Consider the following 27871-nt stretch of genomic DNA (forward strand, 5'->3'; position numbering starts at 1 on the left):
ATTGTGGGGTCAGTCAGTTTATTGATGCATTGCAACCTACTGCCCAGACATGCTAAGCATAGAAGATTTCAAGTAATTGAGAATTTCCTTCTAGGAAATAGAAGCAGGAATAAAAACCACTGTGACAATACAAAACCATTGTAAATCTTTGTAGTTATTTTTCCCTTCAATATTCAAACATGATTTCTTCTGTCATGTAGTTAATGTTAAGTAAACATGATTTATTATAGTCCTTTTTTATTGTTATACAGCCACTGTAAAAACCAGTTTTTTTTTTTTTTTCAGTTTGTTTTTTTTATAATATTCTTTCATAAAATAGGAGGTATGCTTGTGAGTTTAGGACTTTAGTGGTAGGCACAGCTTGCACGTGTGTATCACTGATGTGAAACCACTGCCCTTTGGTTGATTCCATTTCTAAACCTGTCAAGAGGAAATTGAAAATTAAATGTAAATAGATATTTTTTAGTCCTGCTATCATCAGTTTAAAATCCCAAAGTTTTCAGGACCTCTTACCTTGTAGAATATCACCGTGAAGAACGAGATTAGAGAGGCGACTACTGGCAGTTCTTGCCTTGGCATAGGCAGTGTAATGTCCTGACCGCATTGTACCACTGTGTTCAACAATCCCGTACAAGGAATACAGTACTCTCGTATTTTCTTCAGCAACATTCTTTAAAAATAAAATCTAAAAGTTAGTTCTGTTCCTATTTCACAGAGGTCATTGGCAAAACAAGCCTGCACTTCTTAACCTTTACTTTCTGAAGATCAAAACTGTTCATGAATCCAAACCTATTTCTCCCTCCCTCTTCTCTGCCTACTGAGATGTTTCTTGTTATTCAGCTGCTTCTGTGGGAAAACCATAAACCCCAGGCCACTTATAACTGATTACATGGTCTGGATAACTGAAGGGTTTCTCTAGGAGATATAAGATCATTTCAACCCTGGATATCATTCTATTACATGCCCAAAATGTAATCCTTAAGTGGAAACAGACATTAGGTTGTCAAAAATAACCCCTACTCAGCATTGTGGTGTAGTGAGGAAATTGTGACCTGTTGTGCCAGTGCCACATGAGGGGCATCGATTTCGTGCTTGTCAACTTTGATCCAGCTCCCCTACTAACAGCCTGGGCGTGGGCCCCGCCACCTGAGTGGAACACCCAGAAACTATTGTTTTTGTACCACCTGGGGAGAAAAGCAGCAGATGGTAGATTTCAGTGGTGTAGCTATTGACATTGAAAAAACAATCATATTGCGAAAAAGAAAATAGGGCAGGTGCTATGACTGGTGGATCTCAAAGGTACCTGACGCTCAGTAAATCCCAAAGGGGAACTCACCATGCTTTTCTACCTCCCACCCCTGCTCCTCTAGTTTTTTGTTTTTGTTTTTCAAGACCTATTTATTTCCTTGAAAGGCAGATCTCCAGAGAGAAGGAGATACATAGAGAAAGATCTTCTGTCTGCTGATTCACTCCCCAGATGGCCGCAAAGGTTGAAGCTGAGCCAATCCGAAGTTGGGAGCTTCTTCCAGGTCTCCCATGTGGGTTCTGGGTCCCAAGGCTGTGGGCCATCCTTGATGGCCTTTCCAGGCCACAAGCAGGCAGCTGGATAGGACGTGGAGCTGCTGGGATACAAACCAGCGCCCATATGGCATCCTGGTGCTTGCAAGGCAAGGATTCAGCCACTGGGCTTACTACACTGGGCCCCTACCCTTTAGTTTTTAACTGTTTAATATGACTGTTGAGACTGGTATACACAAACCAGGGTGATACAAAGTAACCCAGCATATTGGTGGTTCAGGGAACACTATAAAACACACTGTGCCCCATGTAATTCTCATAGAGTAAAAGTGACAAATCAAGATGAAACAAGTTTTTCAGGCAAAAACAGCTGGACGAAAGGCATGGCTGTGCAAACTAGGGCTATGCTGGGAGCTGGCAGTATAAACAGGTTAGATGTCATCATCAAAGACCCACTCAACTCGATAATTCTTACCTACTTCTTATGTGAGTTATTGATGCATCCAATCTTTGCAAGCTATGATTTGCCCTTCAAGGGATTTTTCTAACAAACAAAAAAGATAGAGTATTTCTTTCACATACCTTACATTTAAGGGTACAAAAAGGAGCCAAATCTAAGATTTCTGGAAACTTTATGTGTTTGTTAACTTTGCGCAGGGTAAAACCAGCCTAAAAGAAGGAAAGCAAACTGAGTTATTTTCCTAGAAAAGCTGTAGACATTAAGAAATCTCTAGGCTCCCTCCAGTACCCAAAGCACTACCACCAACATCTAGTCCTAGTTCAGTCTTAGGGAAATGTATTGTTCTGGGCTGCTGATTGAGTCCATGTTAGGTTTTGCTCAGTGAACACATACCACAAGCATACCACAAAACACATTAAGATGGTAGTTCCACAATAAAGTTTATAATATTTCTGTTTTAGCCAGCCAGATTTGATTATTCCAGAGTGTGAGGCACTGAAAACTTTCTAAATAGCAGAATTCTTTCTGTGAAACACATACTGTCGATATTACCTTCCAGTCCAGTACAACACATTAAGTAAAGAACCACTCAGCTGCCCCACCTGTGTAACAACCATAAGAAGCAGAGTGTTCCGAACATCCTGGAAATACGGTCTGAAGCTGCCCAAAATCTGAACATCCTGATGCTTACTGCAAAGTCTTCCAGATAAGATGCAGTCGCCAAAGAGATAAAAGTAAAAGGCACAAATGTGCTCTTACCAAAGGTCAGTACCATTAAGGTACCACATACAAAAATGAGAAACACTACTCAGACTCCTAGATATGAAACATAAGCAGGAAAGCTGGGTATTTTTTCCAACATGCAATTTTGCTAAGTCACTAAGAACAGTATGATTTCTAACAAATGGGAGGAAGGAATGTGCCTATACCGCTCCCTCTACCTTGATATGTGATCTTTCTTGCCCATAGATTTATTGCTCCATTTCTTTAAAGTTAGAAATAAAATATAACAGAAAACTGAAACAAACACTATAGTAATGGACTTGAACAATAATACAGTAGGTTAAATATTTAAACATTTGGAGTGACAAGGAGTACCTGCTGAAATCTCTTTAAATGAAGAGTGAGAACAGGAGGAGCAAGAGAAATCAGCATTTGCTTTTTAGCATTGGTGTAAACGTGTTTCCTTTCACCTGCAAAAAGGAGGAAATATTTAGCAACGTGGAAATCAGATCCCCCAAGGCATAAATATTTGCTGGGAAATAATTTCAAATAGGTAAAGCAAGGATCACCAAACTTTTCTCTATAAAGAAGCAGGTAATGAATATTTTAAATTTTGGAGCATAAGGAAAAATCACGATTGTTTTTCAAGCATTTATATGCCTGCAGGTATCTAAGTTGAAGGAGGTATATCGAACTGGAAGGAGACTGTAACGAAGCCCTTGTCTTGCCGGCACCTGGAGCTGCGCATGTCATGTGAGTATCCTGATCGCGTAAAACGTGGCTTCTTAAGGACAGGAGAACGAGAGCCACCACAAATGCTGGCAGGGAACTGAGGATGCAAAGAAATAGCACTATCTGTAAAATGCTCTTGGGAAAGTATTCTTTCTTTAAATAAGTTATTATTTACTTGAAAGGCAGAATTAGGGCCCAGCGGCGTGGCCTAGCGGCTAAAGTCCTCACCTTGAAAGCCCCGGGATCCTATATGGGCACCGGTTCTAATCCCGGCAGCTCCACTTCCCATCCAGCTCTCTGCTTGTGGCCTGGGAAAGCAGTCGAGGACAGGCTAATGCATTGGGACCCTGCACCCACGTGGGAGACCCGGAAGAGGTTCCAGGTTCCCAGCTTCGGATCGGCGCGCACCGGCCGTTGTGGCTCACTTGGGGAGTGAATCATCGGACGGAAGATCTTCCTCTCTGTCTCTCCTCCTCTCTGTATATCTGACTTTGTAATAAACTGAATAAATCTTAAAAAAAAAAAAAGAAAAGAAAGGCAGAATTATAGAGGGAGAGACAGAGATCTTCTACCCACTGTTTCACTCCCAAAATGGCCACAATGGTTGGAACTGGACTGGCTGGAAGCCAGGAGCCAGCAGCTTCTTCTGGCCTCCCACGTAAGTGCAAGGGTCCAAAGATTTGAGCCATCCTCCACTGATTTCCCAGGCACATCAGCAGCAGGGAGCCGGGTCAAAAGTAGAGCAGCCACGACTCAAACCAGCACCCATGTTATGCTGGTACAGTGGGCAGCAGCTTTACCCACCACGTCGCAGTGCCAGCCCCTGGGGGGAGCATTCCAATGGGACGACTCACACGTTGAGAGGTGCAGGAAATCACACCTTTAACTGCTGCTGGAGTACCAGCCACTCCAGTGAGGTTCTGCTTCCATCCTGATGACCAGATTTACTCGGGAACTTGATGTGAAGTAAGCATCCCACTTGAGCACTTTGAACACTGGCTCGTCCTAGCTCCCGGGCTTCCAATCCAGCTTCCTGCTAATGGATCTAGGAGGGCCGCAGGTGATTTCCCAGGTGCTTTGTGCCCTGTCACTTATGGTGGAGACCTGGAAGATGGCACTCCTGGCTCCTGCTTCTGACTGGCCTAGCCCCAGATGGTGTAGCCATTAGGGGAGTCGGTCAGCAGATGAAAAATCTCCCCTCTGTCTCTTTGCCTTTCAAAAAGATAAGATCTTTAAAATAATTTTTAAAGTCTTTATAAAAGTGATGACCTTCAATAATGCCCCCTAAAACCTGATATAGTTATGAAAGGAGTACTCCATACGTTGCAAAATGTGCCCCAGAATATCAACTTTATTTATAGCGACAGAATCTAAATACCTTTTATATTTGCCTTTGGTCCATTATACTGTCTCCTTGTGCACACTTCACAAAGCAGTTTATTTGCATCTTGCAACTTCTCATTGCGTGTAAACTGATACAAACAATGCTGGATTGAACACTCATCGGTGCTGAAAGCATCCCTGTTTGCGAGAGTGCAGAAAGCAGTTTCTGGATCTTCATTTACAACCTCATATACCTTTGTCTCAGATGTATGGCTGTCATTCACAATCTCTATATTTATTTCATCAGGTTCAACAGTCACATTCAAGTTAAGGTTTTTGAAATCATTGGAAATGTCTACTTCTCCATTGCTTTTGTCTTGCAGCTGGGCACCATTTAAATTTCCACTACATTCAGTGGGAGAAGATGCCAAAACTTCCAGATCATTACCCATGTTGACATTTTGCGTATCTACTTCCTCAGCGGTGTCATGACTATCAGTTACACTCTCTTTTATTTCTTCTCGGTCATTCAAATCTTTCTGATTAACACAAGACTCCTCACGTGTAACTTCCTCTTGTGAACTATGGTCGGACTTCACGTCCACATCTCCCTGAGGTGACATGTCAGCCTCACGTTCGTTATCTTCAGAATGGTCAATAGTGTAGATATCGTTTAAATGAAGAACCTTTCCTTGAATTTTCTGTTGTCTTCGTTGGTTCTACGCAAAATAAAGACATAAAATACAACTATAAAATATTAGAAAATAAAGGAAAAAAAAAAGTACAATCTTTTCTCATACACATCCAAAGCAACTTCTCTGCAAACAGTCATCATGAATTTTGTAATTCCCAAGTGAAAATATCAGGCATGTTTACCAATATCACACTACAAGCTCAATAGTTCAGAATGTGGCTTTACAGAGACGCAGCTGTTCCTGTGATGCTGGCACTGCCTACGGGTGCCCAGTGGGGCCCGATCCAGCTTCGTGCGAATTTCCTGGGGAGAACAGCAGACACAACACAGGTGCTGGCACCTCTGCTCTCACATGGAGACCCGGATTAAGCTCCTGGTGTCAGCTGGCCAGCTGCTCTCGAGTAAATAAATATACTCTCTTAAAAACAAACAAACAAAACAAATTAAATTTAGAAAAAGATTATTTTTGTCGTAACTGCCCACCTTGGCTTGCTTTTTGGCTTGCTTCTTGGCCTTTTTCTGCAAGTGTTTACTTGTTCCTGAAGGAATATCATTTCTCTCTTTTATGTAACTGTCATTATCTTTTTCTTCCTCACTGTCTTTATCTTCATCTTCCATGGTTTTCTTCAGATTTTTATCATTTATACTTTTCTTACCACTCTTAAATATGGAGACAATATGAGTCAGAAACTTTGAAAAAAGAAGAATTTGCAAAATATTATAACTACCAATTGTTTGAAAGAAAAATCATGGTTAATAGGTGAAATTAGGATGAAAGCAGGAATGAGGTGCCTCCTAGATGCTGAGACAGGCAAAGCAGCCGACTCTCCCTCAGAGACTCCAGAATGAACACAGCCTGCTGACATGCTCACACTAGCCTACAAGAACCACTCTGGATTTCTAACACCTCTAGCATTGCTCACTTCTAAAGTATCTGCAAACACATTCTGACATGTTTTCAGTCGAAGTTGTGGCACAGCAAGTTAAGCTACCACCTGATACAGCTTAACTTGATGTAGTACTGACATTGCATAGCGCAGTACTAGGCTGAGTCCTGGCTGCTCGGTTGCAAATTTAACTCTCAACCAATGTGCCTGAGAAGGGCGTAGAAGATGCTCCACGTGTCTGGGTTCCTGCCAGTCACTTGGGAGATCTGGACAGACCTCTGGGCTACTGGCTTTACTGTGGCCTAGACCCAGCCCTTGCAGGCATTTGGGAAATGAACCAGTGGAATGGAAAAACAAAGTTTTAAAATTTTTTAAGAAATTTAAAAATTGGGACCAGCTTCATTGCATAATAGGTTACAGTGGTACTGGTTTGAGTCCTGGCTGTTTCACTTCTGATTCAGCTCGTGCTAACATGCCTGGGAAAGTAAGAAAAGACAGCCTGAGTGCCTGGGCCTTTGCACCCATGTGAGAGGCCCAGCCCAGCGACAACTGCAGTGGCCATTGGGAAGGGAACCCGCAGAAGCAAGATCTCTCTCGGACTCCCATTCTCTGTTTGCAAATTAAAATGAGTTAAATTTTTTTTTTAATTAGGAAAATTCATATACCTAAAATTTTTTTCTAACCCTATTTTCTGTTTTTATTTTCCATTAATGTTAAAATATATCAAGAACAAAATTCATTCATCTATTCGAAAGATTTCTTCACAAATGAAAAGAAAAAAGATAACTCCACATGCAAGGGTAATAGAAGGAATGTAATGAATTTTATTAGATACATGCTGTAAATAGTCCATTTCTAAATGCGTCTTCTGTTTACAAGCGACTTCTGGTATCATACCATAGGTATCACCTCTTATTCTTTCCTTCCTTTGCATGTAAATGGTAGTTTTAAAGAAAGAGAAAATAAAATAAGTTTGGCAAGACTCCTAATACTACAAGCCAAGGGATTCTAATTTGTGAGAAGTTGAATAATGATTTATCTAGTATTCATAAATTTGTTCAATTGTTTCCTAATACAAAGAATTACACTAACATGGCTTACAAAGATACTATTCTCCATTTAGTGAGAAAGTAAAGATTTGCCATCAATCTTAAATAATGACAATAGTAATCAACATGAAAATATTTTCATAAAACTCAGTCACCTATAAAGCTCTATACATATCATGTGGTTGTTTTTTTTTTTGAAAGAAGTGCCTCATTCCTCATTTAAATCCTAAAAATCATTTTATCTCAACCAGCACAAAAAAAACTTCTCCATGGGCTAGTAATGTACAATTGAAAAAGCTCATGAAGCTTCCCTTGCATCTAAGAGGGAAAAATTAAAGGTCTAATACAATAAATTCAATAATCTTACCTGGTCATCTAAAACTGGGAGAGACAAATCAAGGAAAGATTCATGAACCAAGGAGACCTTAATCAAACAAAGCAAAAAAAAGAAAATGTAAAAAGAAAGCAGAGACAATATAAATTCTAATTACAAAATAGTAATCCCCTTCCCTGAGGTAGGAGATGAGGAAGGGGTGGGTTAAAATAAACAAAGGCCTAAGAAAATCTGAAATGAAAAATACACAATATTGAGAACTCTATCTTAGAAAAAAGCAAATTAAAATGTTGAACTTCTTGAAGATGTAAGGAGTGAGGGGTGTTCAGCCTATTCCACACTGGAGTACACAGGTTCAACACCTAGGTGAATCCAAAGTAGACCCTGGGAGCGGGTAATGATGGCTCAATGAGGTCTCGCCACCCATGAGGGAGATTTGGATTCAAATTCTAGCTCCCAACTTCAGCCCAGGTTCAACTCTAAGTGATGCTATGCTCTGGAGTGAACCTCTCCTCCCTCTCTCTCTCATAATAGTGCATTCTCTCTCTCTCTCTCTCTCTCTCTCTCTCTCTCTCTCTCTCTCTCTCTCTCTCTCTCTCTCTCAAACATATAAAAAATATTGGGGGGAAAATTTAAGGAATATTGGTATTTCCAGCAGCAATGAATGTGATACATTTGGATAATTCAACAAACTATCCATGAATGTAAGATCCTACTGGTGATTTAGATGCATTTATTTGTTTGAAAGGCAGAGTTATATGAACAGAGGAACAGAGAGAGGAGAGAGAGTCTGCTGTCCTCTGCTACACTCTGCACATGGCTGCCATGCACAGTGGCCAGGACAGGATGCAGTCAAAGCCAGGAGCCTGGAACTTCATCCAGATCTCCCAGGTGGGTGGTGCGCCCTAAGCACTTGAGCCATCTCTGCTATCCCAAGCACATGAGCTGGAGTTGGATGGGCTGGACAACAGCTAAGATTCAAGCCAGAGCTCATGAGGGATGCTGGGGTTGCAGGCAGTGGCTTGATCCACAGTGCCAGCCACTGCCATTCACTGCCCACTCCTTTTTTTTAAAGAAACTGATAAGCCATACTCCATGAATATTAAATCCAGCCCACGTATGTACTTACAGTTCTGCATTCATCACACATGATTGTACTAGTTAGTTCTCCACCAAAGATGCGATCCACAAAACTTGGTGCTGATTTTTTCTTTTCATAATCTACAAAGAACAAAATGTTTATCAACTGACTTTATAAGATTAACTGAGTTAAAAGCCCTTACTTACCTATCTAATCCTAAAACTATTTTTAATTTCCTGCCCCACAGACTTTCCTAACCATAATTACCTAATTTCATTTTTATGGTACAGAAGCTAGGAGCACAGATTCAACCTCTGAGCATTACAAATTTAACATGATCACCTTTTACGAATAAGAAAACTAGGTTTCATCCAAGATCTAGTTACTGTGAAACTGTACAGGTCAGAGATATTTCCGAAAGACCAAAAGCTCCGTTAGTAAACTGAGCAGACTGAACCAGGCTGAATGATTTTAGCTCTAACATTCAGTATTGATAAAACACCATAGGGTCAAGCTTGAAGAAAAGCATCTTCCAACTTTGATTTTTATCAGAAGCTGACCTCGTATTATAGTTTTAATTAACTAATTACAGCATTTCAGGGGCAAGCATTTGTAATGCAATGCACTAAGATACCACTCAGGACACTAGCGTCCCATACTGAATGGCCAGTGCAAACCCTGTGTGCTCTGCTTTGAATGCGGCCCCTTGATAATACCCCTAAAAAAGGCAGCAGGAGATGCTCCAAGTGCTTGGGCCCTGTCAGCTGAGTGTGACCAGGACAGAATCCTGTGTTCCTGCTTTCAGCCAGAACACCATGCCATTCACGGAGCAAACCATTTCAGACAAATCCAGCTTTTATTTTCCTATGTTTGCAGAAATAATCTTGCTATGTTTAACATAAGGTGACAAAATTTTATTTCCTGCTCCCGTAATTTTTCAAATGCATACAATGTGTATAAGTATTATTATAATGATAGGTATGCATCGACGTGGACACCTTAGGACAGATAGTGCCAGAAGGCAGTATGCTGCTTCCCGTGAGGCTCTCAAAGGCCCAAGGGGGCAGCGCGACTATGAGCTTGGTCCACCTGTGTCTTGTAATACAGTAACTTTCAGGCACGTCAGCCAAAATTTTGTAAAAAGAAAAATGTGCTTCCTTGGTCTCACCAGCCTAGCAGCCATACAGCTAGCAGCCTCCAGCACACTGTAGATGTGGAAGAGTCCCATCATCACAGCTGGAGCCCTGCTGCACAGATCTGCCCGCAGGCCTCACGGGCCACAGAGGGTAACCCTGTGCTGGCTCCACCATCAGTGAACCAGACACCGACAACCCACGGTGAACAGCGTGATTCAGAGATCACTGCTAATGACAATCTCAATGCTTTCAGAAAACTATGGTGTAATCTTAGCTCTTTAAAATTTCCACTGTAAAAGGAATAAGAACAGCCATTGCGGTCACTGAGGGAGTGAATCACTGGACCGAAGATCTTCCTCTCTCTGTCTCTCCTCCTCTCTGTATATCTGACTTTGTAATAGAATAAATAAATCTTAGAAAAAAAAAAAAAAAGAACATACAAGTTAAAATTTTTCTAAAATATTTTTAGGAGTCCAGAATTTTTTTTCTAAAATCAATGATTATATAGAAATGTTAATAATTGTGGATTTGAAATACACAAGCCAGCAATTTTGTCCTAAGATACAGAGGAATTCTACTATAATGGTTTAGTTCAAAAAATCAGACATTACCTTTAACTTTATTTTTTAGTTCTTCATCCAATTTTTCAGTAGAATTAGCAAATGCTTTAAGAATTCCTTTACTCACTCTCTAAAAGTAATAAAATGGATATATATATACTATTAAACTTAAATTTTAAATTATTTTCCCTAGAAAATAGGTAATCAGGATGTAGCTCTCCAGACTGAGGTAAAAATTAATATTTCTAAAATCACATTTCCAAAATTAATTCAAAGAGCTAAAAAGAATTACATCTATAAAGCAATCACTAATTCCTAAATAAATGTACTTTCTTATCATTCCAAAATCTTAAACCAAACTTTTCAGAATATAACTCTTTTAGAATCCACTGAAATGTCTTGCCCTAGAAGTAGAGGGGTTAACAAGAACATTATAGCAAGATTCCAAAACTCAAAGCAGCCCATATTACTGGGTGAATCTGAGCCTGAACTTCTCTACCTAGAACTTCAGTCTATGCTATGAAAAAAACAATAATAGCATCTACCTTTAGAACATGAAAACTAAATAAAGGTAATTCATAACATAGAGCAAAATATAGAAAAATAAATACCGTTATCACTGTCACTACAATTAATTATATTGACATACCCAAATACATTATCTTATATCCTAGACATCAACACAAATTTTATGTCATAATGTTTTCTGACTCTAGCAAAATGAAAAACTGCCACACCATATTCAAAGTAACGGCACACTACAACCAAGAATTGTTTGGGCACAAATATTTTCCAATACTTTGTAGTTTTCTTGGAAGAGACTAATACAATCAAACCTATTTAGGAACAATCTGCTGGGGCTGGCACGTGGTGCAGCAAGTTCAGCTACCACCAGGAGCACCAAATTACATACAGGACTCAAGTTCAGGTCCTGGCTGCTCTACTTCCACCCCAGCTCTGTTACTGTACATGGGAAAGCAGCAGATGGCCTATGGACTTGGGCCCTGCCTCCCACGTGGGAGACGTAGATGGAATTCTTGGCTCTTAGTTTTTGCCTGATCTAGTCAAAGCCAGTGTGCTCATGTGGGCTGTGAACTGGCCGGTGAGAGTTCTTCCTCTTTCTGTATTGCCCTCTCTGTGCATGTATCTGCCTTCATCATAAAAAAGATAAATCTAAAATAATAATAATATTGATACTGCTGTAACCACCAAGTAACCAAAAGCACGAGGTAAAAACAGAATCACTTCAAATTATCTTACATACTAAAGATGGTGTAGAAAAAAAACTAAAGCACAATGCCCTCAATAACTAGCCTTCAGTTCTTAATAACCCTTAGGAATCACATGACAATCACGTTCACGAAGATGAGTTTACAAAATACGATGGTCAGAATATGCTAACTTGGTATTCTTCTGCTCTCATCCCATCCAATAAATAGCGAAGCAGCTCCTGGCTGTCCTGCTGCTGATAGCCTTTAAACCGCACTGCTCTACAGAAAAACAAAGGAAGAAAAGCAACGATGAGTCTGTTTTAATCAAAGTGCTCTAGCTTCAAAATTAGTCAGGTAAAATGCTATTATCTTAGCCACTATTAAATACCATTATATACATAAATAGTACATACATACACACTACAGTAGTTCTAATGCTATTAGCTTTTATATATTATTTCTCAGCACTTTATGATACACAAGAAACACAACCAAAATGGATACTTACTTTTTACAGACCTGGGAAAAGAGTTCTTTAGGAGTCACAATTCCCTTCTTGGTCTCTTGCATCTCATTAAGAAACTGGCTCAGGGCTAAAGTAAGAGGGCCTGGAGGTTCAAGGTTTATTTCTAAGGGTTCCTGAATGTAAGGATAAAAATTACTTTCTTCAGTCAGATTTTGGAATCATTTACTTTACCAAACTGTAACTATTTAACATGTGTTGCCGATGTGGCTGGTAAGTTTCCCTTTGAGAAGGCTAGAATGAATACGCAGAGACCTCTGTTCACAGACTGCCTACTGAAGAGCTTATTTCCTCATTTGGCAGTTTTAGGTATCAGGAACCAATAAGTTCATAAACAAGAAAAAATAAATTAATGCAAATAATAAAGATGGCCAAAATAAAATTTACTTGTCTACGTAGTTACATCACTTTATGAAATATCAGAAGCAGGGCACACTGGATTTAGCCACCATGCACAACACCAGCATCCCACAGGAACACCAGTGAGTCCTGGTTGCTCCACTTCCGATCCAGCGCCCTGCTGCCCTGCCTGGGGAAGCAATGGAAGACAGCGCAGGTGCATGGCCCCTGCCACCCATTCGAGACACAGATGGAGCTCCAGGTTCCTGGCTTCACCAGCAGACTCAACTACTTTAATCATTTGGGCCATTTTAGGAGGGAACCACTGCATGGAAGCTCTTTGCCAGTTGCTCTGCCCTTCAAATAAATAAATAAATCCTTTGTTAAGTAAGGGCAGGTAGTAAAATTAATAAGGCAAACCTAAGACCAGGCCATGAATATCAACAACTTCCCCAAAAAGAAAATCAAATGCTATCTTACAGAAAAACAGGGCAACCTAAGTGGCCAGTGAGTGAATGTTTCCTTCTAATTTCTGTTAGCCTGAAAGCTAACTTGGTAGCTAAAATAAAAACAACCAAAACCAAAACATAAAAAAGACAGAAATGAATGTCAACACCCTATAGCTACCTATTATAAAAGAAAAAAATGTAAGTACATACTGTTAGTGCAAAATCAGGTGGTTCAATCTTTACAACTGTCCCAGACATCTTCACCTCTTTCAGTAGCTCTCGAAGCACTGGTGTTTGTGATAAATTCTGGAATACAGTATGGAAAGGAAAAGTAAAGCTCTTTAATGGCCTATTAATTTATTCCAATTTCTTTAGATTCTATTCTATCAGAGCACAGGATCACATGGTTTTTATAAACCTAAGTCCTGAGCTAATTCCTCACGTTAGCCAGCACCCTGAGAAGCACCCGTCCGAGCCCTCAGCTCTCTCACCAGCACTCCTCCTTGTAACTAACGTGTCTATGCTGACCTTGTCCTGTGCTTTGCTCCATCCGAGGGCAAGCCCCAAGGGACTGCTGGAAGACCCACCGCACCCAGGCTCCCTGCAATGTCTTACTGACTTACAGTAAGCATTTCCTCGATTCTTCTTCGAATACATGGAAGTACCCTGGCCGGGGGTGGGGGCAGGGAGAAGGAAGGGAGCAGAGAACAGCTGCAGGAAGCAGGTCTTCAGAACAAAGTGAGAAAATTGACATTGGCACCTGCATAACTGCATTGAAGAAACAGGTGTTTCCCAAATTACTAAGTCCTTTCACAGAGATCTGCGAAGCTGAATTCATGGAAGCCTTTTCTTTTGGCAGGTTTTCTGTTCTTTCTCTTTCTTGTTCATTTTTACTCTCTTTTTCTAATTTCTTATTTTCAAGTTCAATGTTACCATTATCTTGCTCTGCTTCAAGAAAAAAAGATTAAGCAAAATTTACAAATACAGCCAAACCAAATGTAAAGTTATATTCTAGGCATAATACTCATATATGTGATTTTTCACCTAACATAATTTACCATGAGTTTGAGTGTAAATGTTATCAACAAATAAATGCAAATTATAACAGCAAGAACCAATAAACCAAAAATGTTCAGAATTGATAAGTATTACTTTCTCAAACTAATCAAAGAATAAACCTTTGATATAATTCTCTTTGGGTCCAGCACAGTAGCATAGACGTCAAAGTCCTCACCTTGCATGTGCCAGGATCCCATATGGGTGCCAGTTCTAATCCTGGCAGCCCTGCTTCCCATCCAGCTCCCTGCCTGCAGCCTGGGAAAGCAGTCAAGGACAACCCAAAGCCTTGGGACCCTGCACCCATATGGCAGACCCAGAAGAGGCTCCTGGCTCCTGGGTTCGGATCGGTGCAGCACCAGCTATCTTGAGCACTTGGGGGATTGAATCAATGGATGGAAGATCTTCCTCTCTGTCTCTCTTTTTCTCTGTATATCTGACTTCCCAACAACAATAAAATAAGTCTTTTTAAAAAAATACTTCCCTTTTTTATTGCACAGAAATTCTGCACAAGTGAGCTTATCGTTATGAAACAAAAATATAAAAACATGAATGTGAAATAAATTTTTAAATGGATTTTGTTCATCAAAAACCCATTTGTAAATAAACAGCAAATAATTCTGGCTCTGGCAAAGACACTTGTGAAGGTTAAAAATGGAAAGATTACCTTAAAGCAAATACTGTAGGTTAACCCAACTAGCTTAGTTATACTGTAGGTTAACCCAACTAGCTTAGTTACGCTTGGAAAGAGCCTGAGACATATCTAACCATGCGCAGCAAGGACATCCAGCAGCCAGCCTCCAATCCTTCCAAGGCAAATGCATCACAGGGACACCAGCACGACTCCCCATGGCCTCAGCGCAGCCCCCCCACCTCCGTTAGACGGCTTCCTTACAACCGAACGCATCTTTACTGCTTCGTATTCTGAGTCAAATGTAGCTTCACTATTTGAGAGCAATCATAAATCACGTCATTTAGCTACATGTAATTCCAAGTCGTACAACAGATATTAGTATCAGCAGATACACAATCAACATTACAATACAGATCAAGAAAGAAAGTCTTTTTTACCTGGTTTTGGAGCTGGATTACCAGCCTGTTTCCTAACATAATCAACTGCTTGGCCCAATCGGTTGGAGCTACAGTACTGGACTTCCTCATCACAAATGTAACACCTATGAGCCAGAAGGATAATAGAGAGAGGCGATAAACATACAACTTTTTTTAAACTAAGCAAATTATGATACCTGGAACCTAAAGTATGTAAATACCAATATTCCAACAGAAAAACTACAAATAAAACTCTAGTTTCTTAATGACTATTATTAATATTCACTCTGAAATAGTTAGCTAGAATTATGACTACATATAAATACTGCAAAAAAACTCTAAACATTTTACTTGAATGGTTCGGGTATTACAGTAAAGTCTTTTTCACACATATTTCAAAATACCAAGACACCAACAAAATTTAAAATTTTATAACTGACAGGTGTTGCTCACTGAACACTGTGATGAAAGGATTTTTATTACATTGTCATGAGAACTAGATATTAAAATATAGTAAAACAACCTATCAGACTTTTTCCTCTCACAAATCCACTGCCAAAATTTTATTATATTCATTTATCTGAAATTTATTCCTAGTGCCTCAATTGTTTTTAAGATTTATTTACTTATTTGAAAGTTACGTTACAGACAGAAAAAGCTCTTCCATCCACAGGTCTCTATCCCAGCGTGCCCCACTGACCAGGGCTGAGTCAGGCCGAAGAACAGAGCCAGAAGCCTCAGCTGGGCCTGTGAGCGGCAGGAGCTTTGCTCTGCAGCTGTTCAGCGGCCATGGGCAGGGCTGTGGGTCAGAAGTGGAGCAGCTGGGACTCCAAAGGGCACCCATGAGGACATCAGCGTCACAGGGGTGGCTTTACACTCTGCACAACGCACGCCCCGCATTCCAATTCTTTTTTTTTTTTTTTTTTTTTTTTAGAATTTATTTTTATTGGAAAGGCAGATTTACAGAGAGAATAGAGAGAGATCTTCCATCCACTGTTTTACTCCCCAAATGGCCTTTAGGCCAGGGCTGGTATGGTATGAAGGCAAGACGCAGCAGCCTCTTCCAGGTCTTCCATATGGATGCAGGGCTTGAGCCTTCCTCCACTGCTTTTCCAGGCATAAGCAGAGAGCTGGAAAGGAAGTGGAGCAGGTGGGACATCATCTGACACCCATATGAAAGGCTGACACTAGCAGGTGGAGGATTAGCCAGTGAGCCATCACGACAGCCTACCTTCATCTCAATCTTCAAACTAAAATAATTTACCACTTTTTTTTTACAACATCATAAGCAAGAAAAACAAGAAGATTCCTAAGTTGTCTACAGCAAGCGATTTTTCTGTAATAGTGAGAATATTTTTTAAAATGGCAATCTCTGGGTTTTGGAAAATGCTGGGGTTTCATTAAGTATTTAAAAATTTTTAAACTTTGTTCCTTCTTAAATATTTTTGAAAACCCTCAGCTTCTAACATTTCTTAGTTTTTTTAAAAGATTTATTTTTACTGGAAAGTCAGATTTACAGAGAGGAGGAGAGACAGGGAGAAAGATCTTCCATCCGATGATTCCCTCCCCAAGTGGCCGCAACGGCTGGAGCTGCGCCGATCTGGTGCCAGGAGCTTCTTCTGGATCTCCCACGTGGGTGCAGGGTGCCAAGGCTTTGGGCCGTCCTCGCTGCTTTCCCAGGCCACAAACAGGGAGCTGGATGGAAAGCAGGGCTGCCAGGATTAGAACTGGCACCCATATGGAATCCCGGCGCGTGCAAGGCAGGGACTTTAGGCACTAGGCTACTGCGCCAGGCCCATCTTCTGACATTTCAAGCACTTTTTCGCATAATGGGCATAGGGAGTAAAACTCACCATACACTCCAGTTCACCAAACTGAGAACCAGACAGTGAGGTTCAGATCGTGGTGTCAGGTAGTGCTTCAAGGCATGCTGCTCCTCAGAGTCTCTGCCACAGCCCTGGAGAAAAAGAGTCATCAACCTCAAAGCCACAGAAATCCATCATCATCTAGCGTAAGCAAGTGAGCCGATCACAATTGGAACATAAAATGTTAGACTCTGGAACCTCGGCCTTGTTAACACTAGATACCCACAGGCAACCAGACACTCAAGGAGGCAGATGCTTAACAAGCCAGGCACACAAGTGCCCTTCCTCTCCCTGTCCTCCCCACTGAAGTCACAGCTGTGCGGTTCTCACTCCTCCCGACTTGGCACCCTCATCACCCTCCTGAATACACTCTGAACTTCAGTCTCCTACATGCACATCTGCTTTCCAGTTTAATGGTCCTAAAACAAAGCTCTACTCACATAAAGTAAAAATTCTACTCACCCTCCGTTTATGAACTCTTTTCTGATGAACAAATCTAACATCCTCTTCTGGTATATTCTCCACCTCACATACCAACTATTAGCTAAAATTATGTAACACTTCCACAACTATATAGTTTGTTTCTTGTAATTCTATCTGCCCTTGAATCCTGTATAATCATTGCCACTTGAACAAATCCCACCCACTCTTCACAATCTTGTTCAAAAGCTTACACTGCTCAGATGCCAATGGTTATCCTTCCAGGAGAAAATTTACTATAAGCATCCCATAAAAAAAAATCCTATAGAACAGTGCCAGTGTTGGCATCCCATATACGCACTGGTTCAAGTCTCATAATTTCATTTTCGAGCCGGCTCCCAGCTAACGTGCTGGGCAAAACAGTGGTGGATGGCCCAAGTCCATAGGCCCCTGTAGTCATGTGGGAAACCAGAAATAAGCTCCTGGTTTGGACCAGCCCAGCTCTGGCTGTTGTGGCCATTTGGGGAATGAACCAGCACATGGAAGATCTCTATCTCTCGCTCTCAGTTTCTCTGTAAATCTGCCTTTCAAATAAATACACAGATCTTTAAAAAAAGAATCATTTCCTGAGCCTATGCAACTGTATCATGAAAAATAAAATAATCTGAAAATCCCTGCGCATTATATATATATGAGAAACCCTTCACAGTGTGGGGATGGATAAGTTGCTGCTTGAAATGCTCATTTTCCAGAAGCCAAGTGCCTGTTTCAAGTTTCAAATTTCATCTACACAGCATGCCCAAATGCACATGGAAGACAATAAGCACAGCAGCCCATCTAGGCCAGCAGAGGACGCCAAATGCCTCTTCAGAAGATGGAAAGCAGGCCAGGTTGCACAACTCTCCTGGCCAAGCTTTGTGGCAAGTGTCTGTGTCTGTGTCTGTGGAGGCACTAAGGTGGACCTGGTCAGCCAACAGACCTTGGAAAGATTTTCTCAACCCTGGTGCAACAAAGCTAACGATGTTTCAGAACCATCAAAATCACTAAAGTAACACTCTCTGAACATTCTTTCTCACTTCAGGATCTCTAAGGCTTCATCAAATGACTGTCCCCTGTCCCCGCGTGCCAACACAGCTTGAAAGCAAAGAGAGCAGCCTCTTGCCTTTCCGTCCCTGCAGACCCAGGAGAAAAAAACAGAACAAAAACATCTGTCCCACACCTTGACCCTCCCCACGAAACCTGAAGGTCCCCATAATGAGCACGCATCTCTCAGCCATGTAAAACAATATTAAAAATAAAATCAAACATTTTTAAAATTTTTCCTTTTTTAAAAAATTTATTTATTTCTCTTGGAAGTACAGATATGCAAAGAGAAGGATCTTTCATCTACTGGTTTACTCCCCAAATAAAGGCCGGAGCTGAGCTGATCCAAAGTCAGGAGCCAGAAGCTTCCTCCAGGTCTCCCATGTGGGTGCAGGGTCCCAAGGACTTGCATCATCCTCTGCTGCACTAGCAGGGAGCTAGATGGCAAGTGCAACAGCCGGGACACAGCCAGTACCCATTTGGGATGCTTGTATTTGCAGGCAGAGGATTAGCCTGTTGACTCAAGGCGTAATACCCCCGCCCCAGTAAAATTTCACCTACTCTTTCTGATTCAGCTTCCTGATAACGTGCACTCGGAAGGCAGTGAATAATGGCCAAAGTACTTGGGTCCCTGCCAGTCCCATGGGAGACTTGGATACAGTCCTAGGCTCCCAGCTTGGACCTGGCTCAGTTCTGCCTGTTGCAGCAGGCATTTGGGGTTGGGTGTGCTAGAGTATTGTGAATCAGCACATGGAAAATCTCTCTTTGTCTCTCTTAAATCTTTTTCTCAGTCTTTCAGAAAAAAAAAAAAATGAAAGCATGCAAACGTGGTAGGTTAAGCCTCCACCTGTGGTGCCAACTTCTCATAAGAGACCCAGGACCCATGTGGCAGACTCCTTAGACGCCCCGGCGCCTGACTACAGGCTCCGGACTGGCCCAGCTTTGGTACTGTGGCCCTCTGGGGTGTCTTTCCTTCTCTCTCCATAACTGCCGTTCAAATAAAACCAGATGTTTAAAAAAAATGTTACCTACTTAAAAGAGAAAAATTCCTGGTCGCATTTCTTATTTTTTACCTTGTATTTAAAGTTATCAATAGGTATATCCTTCTCCTTGCATTCTACATTCCAACAGCTCAAGTTGACAGAAAAATTTTCAAATATCCAAACACCTAGCACATGAGAAATAACTAGTAAGCACCGACTGAACAAATAAATAAGAGTCTTTAACTTAAAAAACAGACAGGCTTATTTATAACAGGTTCTGCCTCCAGCTAGTCAGATCACTGTTAGGAAACACAGCTCCACTATGTCCCTTTCTGAACTGCCCACAACTTCTAGAATGCACTGTAATAGTTGGTCCCGTTGCTACTATATAATTAAATGCATGCTTTGGAGAACAGTGTGTATCAGCAGCTTCTAATTCTTTATGATATCAAACAGCAATGACTTAATTTATTCCACTCAACATCTACCTCCAAAAAAGAATTAAAATTTGATAACAGGGCCCGGCACAGTAGTCTAGCAGCTAAAGTCCTTGCCTTAAACGTGCTAGGATACCATATGAGCACCGGTTCTAATCCTGGCAGCCCCGCCTCCCATCCAGCTCCCTGCTTGTGGCCTTGGAAAGCAGTAGAGGACAGCCCAAAATCTTGAGATCCTGCATCCCCATGGGAGACCCAGAAGAGGTTCCTGGCTCCTGGCTTCGGATCAGCTCGGCTCCAGCCATTTCAGTCACTTGGGGAGTGAATCATCGGACAGAAGATTTTCCTCTCTGTCTCTACTCCTCTTTGTATATCTGACTTTCCAATAAAAATAAACAAATTTTATTTTAAAATTTGATATGAATTTTGAGAATATAGTACCACTTGAGATCAGTAAAAATACAAGCAGTCATTTTGAGACAACAGTTAAGAATCACTAACAATGGAGAAGCCAACTAACGAATGAGCATTAACACTTCAAACTGAAGCTGTCTTATCCTGCAGAATTTGAAACGAGGCAGAATAAAATTTACAACAGAAAATACAGTCTGCAAATTTGAAATGGCAAAATAGTCATATTTATCACATGCATGCAGGAGGCTAATTTGCAAATACAAATAAGCAGCAGATAGTTTTTTTCTAGCACCAATTTATTTCTCCCTTTTCCCCCCTTGTATCTGGAAGGCAGAAATAGCCTGATCCCCCGTCCACAGTACTGGGTCTTTGACCAGGCCAAAAATCAAGAGCCAAGAATTCTCCCACATGTAGCTGGGAGACTGCTACTCCAAGCCATCACGTGCTGCCGCCCAGGGTCTTTGACAGAGAGAGCTGCAGAGTCCAGAACAGCATCCAAGCATTCCAGCAAGCAGCACAGGCATCTTAACCAGCATCAGACCAAACACTTGCCCCTAACAATTAGCTCTCACTATATACCATTACAACGGCTAAAATAGCAATTGTGACAATACAACAAATGCTGGCTAGTTCATTACTGGAATGGCTGTAATGGCCAGGGCTTGGCTAGGTCAGGAGGCAGAAAACAGAAATACAACCCAGGTCTGCCATGCAGGTAACAGGAACTCAAGAATTGCCTCCCAGGGAAAGCACCAGCAAGAAGCTGCAATCAGGAACCGGACCTTGGCATCAAACTCCTTTACTCTGATGTGGGAAGCAGGTGTCTTTATATTAGTCTAAATGTCTGCTCCCTATTCAGGATTCTGACTGTAGTGATGGCCATACAAATTCATGGTGATAAAAGTTTACAGAACACAATACACAAATAATGACAGATAATACTACAGGAATCTGAAAGAGATCAGAAGACTATATTATGTCTGTTCTTGCGGGTTTTTCTGCCACTGAGGGGGGTGAGGTGACAGTGTCCTGCAGCCACAAGAACCAACGGAGACATTCTGGGCAACCATGTGCTTTTATTGCAATGCAAGCACAAGCTTCTATTGACTTAAAAGGGGAATGGCAGGAGACATCCCCCGACAGTCCTCCCACCCAACAACGGCAGAAGGCACGTCTATCCCTTTAGACCCTCCAATCATGTACACAGGTCATGTACAACACTCATGGCTGGCAGGTAAGCTGTAAGTCATGCCCACCAGAGCTCCAGGGGCAATCTCCCCCAGTCTGTAACATTTTATCAAGCTATATACACAGTGTTAACAATAAGCAAAAAAAACCCCTCTGTATTATTTTTCAGAACCACATGAGAATTTAAGATTTTTTTCAATGAAATTTTTGACCAAAATTTATTTTTTAAAGTGTATCTGCCCTATCTTGAAAATTCATTATAGGATTGTCTAGTAGCCCAGTGTCCTAACATTTAGAGTTGTCATTGTCATCACTAAGGGTGACTGAAAGGTTCTGACTTAGTAACTCGGCAGTTGCTGTGAGCTGGTTTAGCGGACACTGTGATGTACCAGCCAAATACCTTCTCCTTGATATTCCTTACCCAAGTGCTATGAAGGTGGCTAGCTGAGAGATCAAAGCTCAATCTATCCATCCCCAAGAATTACTCTCACAGAAGGGTGCTGCTTTGCCCAAGGTCCCTACAGCATTTGAGGGGCAGGCTACATCCAATGGCTTATCTACACACAGGTACAAGACTTGGTCTCTTGACTCAATTTGGGACTTATCTAAAGGATCTGGGTTACATGTCGGGCTGGCTGAGGCCCTACCACAAGTACCTCTTCAACCAGATTCTTCCTCTGCCTCAAACTGCCTCCCTCTCTTACTTGTGTGGTACCTGAGCACACTTACTGATTCAGCACCTGTATTAAAAACTCCAGTCTCAGAACCAGCTCCCTTGAAAACATGATCAATACCGCCCAGTAACGTGGTTATCCATACCAGGTCTACAGGAAATACCTTCTCAAGCAAGTCCACAAAGTTTTTTAAAACCCCTTGTTGATGAAAATACAGGCATACCTGATGGCCACATTTAAGACACAGCCAAACTGAAGGGTTTTCTTCTGCTTCTTCTTCAGATTTATCTTTTATCTTATTGTCTGCCTTACAGTCTTGGCAAATATTCCAGTCCACATTCACTAGAGCCCTTTTCAAATTATTTTGTTCCAGTCCTTTCCTAAGGTGTTTGCACACAGACTCTATGAAAATAAAAAGTAAAAAGTAAAGAAACACACAAAGTTAAAAAAAAATATATAGCCTTTTCAATTTACCGCAAAATTTAATCTTTACCAAACTTCAAAAGTAAGTTTACTACATAGACAGACAATGTGAAAGCTTAAAACTTTCTTTGGGTGCCAGTGTTGTCATGTAGCATGTTAAGCCTCTGCTTATGACATCCAATAGGGCAACTAGTTCATGTCCCAGCCGCTCGACTATTGATCTGCTCCCTGCTAATGGTACCTGGGAAAGCAGTGGAACATGGCCCAAAGCTTTGGGCCCCTACACCCACATAGGAGACCCAGAAGAAACTCCTGGATCCTGGCTTCAAACTGTCTCAACCTCAGCCATTGCGGTCATTTGGGAAATGAACCAACTAATGGAAGATTCTTTCTCTGTCTCTCTTCTTCTCTTTGCAATTCTGCCTTTCAAATAAAAAATAAATCTTGAAAAATTTTTTTCTTTGATATTTGAGCATTAGGGGATTGACAGAAAGGAATCTTGCACAAATTTAAGTTTGTTTTTTTTTTTTTTTGAAATCACTATACTTCATACATCTTTATAAATATTTTCTATGCTTATACAGAAATATACCTATTTTCTTAACGTTATGGTCCTTTATCATATCTCTCACTGTCCTTATCATAAAAGGTTTCTGAAGAATATTTCTGTTTCAAAGGCCAACACTCTTCTGCTTCACCAGGGACCTGAACTGGAGCTGCAGTGAAATCTCTGCAGTTGACCAGATGCAATCTTTCAGTTCCTTAAAGCATGACTGGTGGGGGAAGGGCACACGAAACTAACACTGCGATTCTGGAACACAAGAGTGAATGAAGTTTGCTTTCTAGTCATTGTTGGTTAAAAAGAACAACCAAATAATTCCCGCCAACCCCTGCTGCAGCTGCTGTGAATGCCGGGCTCTGTGAGCACGAGCATATGGATGAGAAGGGCAGGGAACAAAAGTCTAGAATCCCTCTCACCTGTTTACAACAATGTGCACAAAGCAACGCTCTTTTGTAAGAAATGTTTTATCATTCCAAAAATAAGGTCAGTGGGCCAGTAAAAAAAATTTATACAGCTGGTCCTTGATTCTTTCAGAAATATGCCTGCTGCTAGCCACCCTGCTGCCAAATGCCAGTGAACACACAAGCAACCATTGTAGTTATTCCTGTTTGCTAAAAAAATACACATTTATTTATTGGAAGAGAAAGCAACCATCAACTGGCTTACTTCCTCAACAGCTGCAACACCTGGGGCTTGGACGAGCCAAACGTACCAGCCAGAAACTTCATCTATAGTCTCAAACACGAGTGACAGGGTCCGAGCTCTTGGGAGACTAATTGCTGCCTTTCCAGCATATTACTAAGAGGCTAGAATGAAGGCAGTTGGCAGCTGAACCAGCACTGATACGAGATGCAGCAATGCAAACAGCAGCTTAACGCACTATGCTACGTCAGTCCCCCCCACACACACACACACATTTTCTTTTTAAGTAGCTAATGCTCTGGGAACAAACAAGACAGCTAAATCATGTGTAAGACATATGCTTCTACAGCATAAGAGAAGGCTAAGGTTCCTAACAGTTTCACAGGGAAGTTAACATGTAGAGTCCTGGAACATTATATTTCTGATACTGCCTGCACACTTCATATTAGCTGGGCTAAACACTCTGCATTAAATTACATCATTTCAACCTCAAATTCACCTGAAGAGAAAGACACTGTTGTTCCCAAAGACAAACAGGGTGGCTAAGATACGGCGTCCAACATTATACAACTACTGAGTGGTTACACCACAGAGGGCGTTCCGATCTTTCTGACGTTACACTTCCAGTGTAAACAATGTCCCCTGCAAAGCAGAGCTACCCCAGAGGGCCAGTCCCATGAAGAAAGGCACCAAGCAGGCACACTGCACTCCTGGATGGCAGACCCACTCATGTGTAAAAACTCTGCAACTGCATCTGAGCCAGTAACATTTCTCACTGCTCAATTCATAACAAAGTCTGTAACACTAGGAAATTAGCTAAACAGATCACAAAACATGTGCTCCCAGACTTCACAGAATGGTGTAACAAGCTATTAAAAATGCTGTTGAAGACCACTGAGTGAAATGTAGATAGAAACAGTAAGTGAAAATGTACTTGACTTAATGATAAACACTTTGAGCCCACTTGAAAATATTAAAATACACCCCTTTCAGGGATTTAAACAAAACTTTTAATACTCAAAAATGAAATTTACCCGCGGATTCAGAGGAGTCATCAACCGCAACAGGTTTTCCCTTTGGGCGTTTCTTCCCCATGTTGGCACTTCACGGGTTACTTACTGACACAAGACACAACCTAGAAACCAAGATGAACATGAGCTTGACCGGAAAGAAAATACACTGCGTACTTCTCCTTAAGACAGAAATAAAACAAAGTACATATTTTTTGCATAATTTATCATGGATAACTTCCCAAGCTCATTTACACATATAATCTGGCTTTCACTGGCAGCCCTCAGGTAGGTAGCACAGTATCACCCTATTTCTCATGTGTTGCAAAACTGACTCGCAGTGTGATTAAGAGGCTTTCAATCAATGTAAAAGGTCAGGGCAGAACCACAGTGTTGTTCCTCAGATCTCATGGGACATCTAAGCACTTAACACGGTCAAGGATTCGATGCCTTGCTACCACAGTGGGAAGCATGGGGCACTTTTTTTTTTAAGATTTATTTACTTTTATTGCGAAGTCAGATATAGAGAGGAGGAGAGACAGAGAGGAAGATCTTCTGTCCAATGATTCACTCCCCAAGTGACCACAACGGCTGGTGCTGAGCTGATATGGAGCCAGGGGCTCCCCCAGGTCTCCCACGTGAGTGCAGGGGCCCAAGGCTTCGGGCCGTCCTTGCCTGCCTTCCCAGGTCACAAGCAGGGAGCTGGATGGGAAGTGGAGCTGCCGGGATTAGAACCAGTGCCCATATGGAATCCAGGCATGCTCCGGGCGAGGACCTTAGCCGCCAGGCCACAGCACCTGGCCCAGGATGGGGCACTTTTAAACAACAGACTGATTTCCTTTCCTTCTAAATGAACTTTTTTAGTTTCGCAGCCTGTGCAAATTGAACTGATGATATCTTTAAGAAAAAATTAATAGGGGCTGGTGCGAAGGCTCAACTTGCTAATCCTCTGCTTGCAACTGCCTGCATCTCATATGGGTACCAGCTTGTGTCCCAGCTGCTTCAGTTCCCATCCAGCTCCCTACCTGTGGCTGAGAAAGCAGCAGAGATGGCCCAAAGCCTTGGGACTCTGCACCCACATGGGAGACCTGGAGGAAGCTCCTGGCCCCTGATTGGCTAAGCTCCAGCTATTGTGGCCACTTGGAGAATGAGCGCACAGATCTTTCTCTCTGTCTCTTCTCTCTGTAAATCTGCCTTTCCAATATTAACGATAATAATAATACTAAAATCCTAAAAAAATAAAGAAAGCGAGCTAAATGTGTAGAGATCACCAATATTCACTGCAGTAGCCAGTTTGGAAAGCTATGCCAAACCTTGGTAACATATCACATCTATACCTCTCTAGCAAACAATTCAACATTAGAAAACAAAAACTGCTAAAAGGACATACACATTTATTCTTAACAGTAACAATTTCAGTAACTTGTGCTTCTATATGTAGAAGAACTTGTTAGCATCGAAATCTCTTGAGTGACCATAACAGCTATTTTACCTCGGGTTATCTTTAAAATTTTGATTTTATAACAGTAAAGAAGGGCTTGGAAAATGTGTTTTGCAAACAGGTGAGTTCTGACCTATGGTTGCCATTCCTGCCTTAACCTAAAACCTTGGACATACTCATATTTCTATTGATGAGTCAGTGTAATTAAAGGTACTGCACACAGGTTCATGGGAAAAAAACAAACCAGTGCCACATCCAGTAACCATTAAGACTGCGTTTTCCAAGAACTATTCACAAAGGAACACGAAGTAATTGGCTGTACACAAAACAAGGTACGTTTTTACATGCTTCTCCCCACCGATCATTTCATATAATGTATCTTTCTAGAAGCACAGACTTTAGAAACAAACACAAAATAGTACCCAGATGCTTGGAATGAAGCAAGGAAGCTCTGGTGGAAAAGAAAAGGATGAAGAAGGAGGAATTCGGAAGGCTGCGGTAGGGGCGCCAGCTATAAGGATGCCAGCAGCTCAGACTCCGAAGGAATACTTGACAGATGAACTGTAATTGCTGCAGGTGGAGGACAGACAGTCACTTCATAGCTGCGGGAAGAACTCCAAGAAAAAACAACTTTGGACAACTATAAAGGCCCCTAACGAGACGCCAGAAGAGGCCTGTGGGTGCCATCACCCAGAAGCACATCATTAAACGATTAGACAATTTTGCGGGTGGTGGAGGGTCAGGTGCGTCTGAGATGACAATCTAAACTTCAGGCGCATCAACACACAACACGTAAAGCAGCGCCAGTCCCAGTCCGGCCGGCTCCCCATTCCCTCGCTGCCCGCCCGGTCTCCCCCTGCCCATCCACCCCATCAGAACTGCTGCGGGGGCAGCCTGTCAGCAGGTGTGACACGTGTCTCGGGAGTGCCGCGGGACCGCCTTTCTCCCGGGAGCACTCCATGGGACGGGTGACAGCACCCTGCTCCTTTTCCCAGGCTCACGGGGCCGCCAGCCCAAGCCCCAACCCGGGGGGCGCGCCCGCCGCCCGGTCCACTGCTCCGCACTCACGGGGCGCCCCCGGCCCGGGGGATCCAGGAGGGCGCCATCGCCGCCCATTCATTGGCCAGTTGCCGGGATTGACAGAAACGGCGGCCAATGAGAACGGCGTGCCGGGAAGAGAGTAACGTGCACCCCGAAGACAAGGGGCCTGCGAGCTACGAAGCAGGTCGGGGCTGACGCGGCCAGGGCAGTCGGCAAGTCCCAACCAGGGTCGGCGGCCACAGAACTCACCCGCGGAGGCAGCACCCATAACTGCATCCCCTAGTGGGTGTCTGGGCCGGACTGCCAGCGCCGTCTTCCTCCCGGTGACGAATAGAGAGCGACAGGGTCGAAGCCAGAGTCAACCCGGGCAGGCTGCGGCTTCCGGAACGCGGCATTGTGGGAAGCGGCCTGGCCCCGGGGCCCGCGGGTCTGAGGCGGTTTGCAGGGCGCCTGCGCGCCGTCGCCGGAAGTTCGAGAACAGAGCGCCGCTACCCGCGGCTGAGGCGGAAGTGGCCACGTCGGTCAGTTCCCCAGATGCTCACCTGCCCGTTGGAAACCTGAGT

The 27871-nt window shown here is 42.3% G+C and overlaps 1 protein-coding gene across 4 annotated transcripts; it reads right to left on the reverse strand.

Annotated features, from left to right (window-relative positions):
* Positions 1-27832, reverse strand: USP16 (ubiquitin specific peptidase 16). Of its 4 annotated transcripts, none has more exons than XM_058661725.1 (18): positions 27558-27832; positions 24851-24951; positions 22413-22591; positions 16979-17082; positions 15147-15250; positions 13780-13964; positions 13230-13325; positions 12217-12347; positions 11900-11987; positions 10549-10627; positions 8850-8941; positions 7754-7810; positions 5934-6110; positions 4812-5475; positions 3077-3171; positions 2101-2187; positions 514-670; positions 1-420 (listed from the first exon to the last, which is right to left on the reverse strand). In XM_058661725.1, the coding sequence occupies exons 2-18, from the start codon at positions 24909-24911 to the stop codon at positions 296-298; spliced, it is 2481 nt and encodes an 826-aa protein (XP_058517708.1). In that variant the 5' UTR covers positions 24912-24951; positions 27558-27832; the 3' UTR covers positions 1-295. The 4 variants fall into 4 exon arrangements, with proteins under 4 accessions (XP_058517708.1, XP_058517706.1, XP_058517707.1 ...); XM_058661723.1 differs by having other exon boundaries at positions 5934-6140; XM_058661724.1 differs by having other exon boundaries at positions 13780-13967.
* Between the last annotated feature and the right edge of the window lie 39 nt (positions 27833-27871).

The sequence above is a fragment of the Ochotona princeps genome, chromosome 3 (genome assembly GCF_030435755.1).
Source record: "Ochotona princeps isolate mOchPri1 chromosome 3, mOchPri1.hap1, whole genome shotgun sequence".
In the NCBI taxonomy this organism is placed as follows: Eukaryota; Metazoa; Chordata; class Mammalia; order Lagomorpha; family Ochotonidae; genus Ochotona; species Ochotona princeps.

Bases quoted from the DNA above. Each gene is read 5' to 3' on its own strand.
- USP16 (XM_058661722.1), bottom strand. From the start codon at position 24,911: ATGGGGAAGAAACGCCCAAAGGGAAAACCTGTTGCGGTTGATGACTCC. The intron at 11,988-12,216 runs GTAAGTATCCAT...GTTTTTCTGTAG, and splicing joins TTTTCCCAGGTCTGTAAAAA to AGCAGTGCGGTTTAAAGGCT. The intron at 671-2,100 runs GTATGTGAAAGA...TTATTTTTAAAG, and splicing joins TTTGTACCCTTAAATGTAAG to AATGTTGCTGAAGAAAATAC.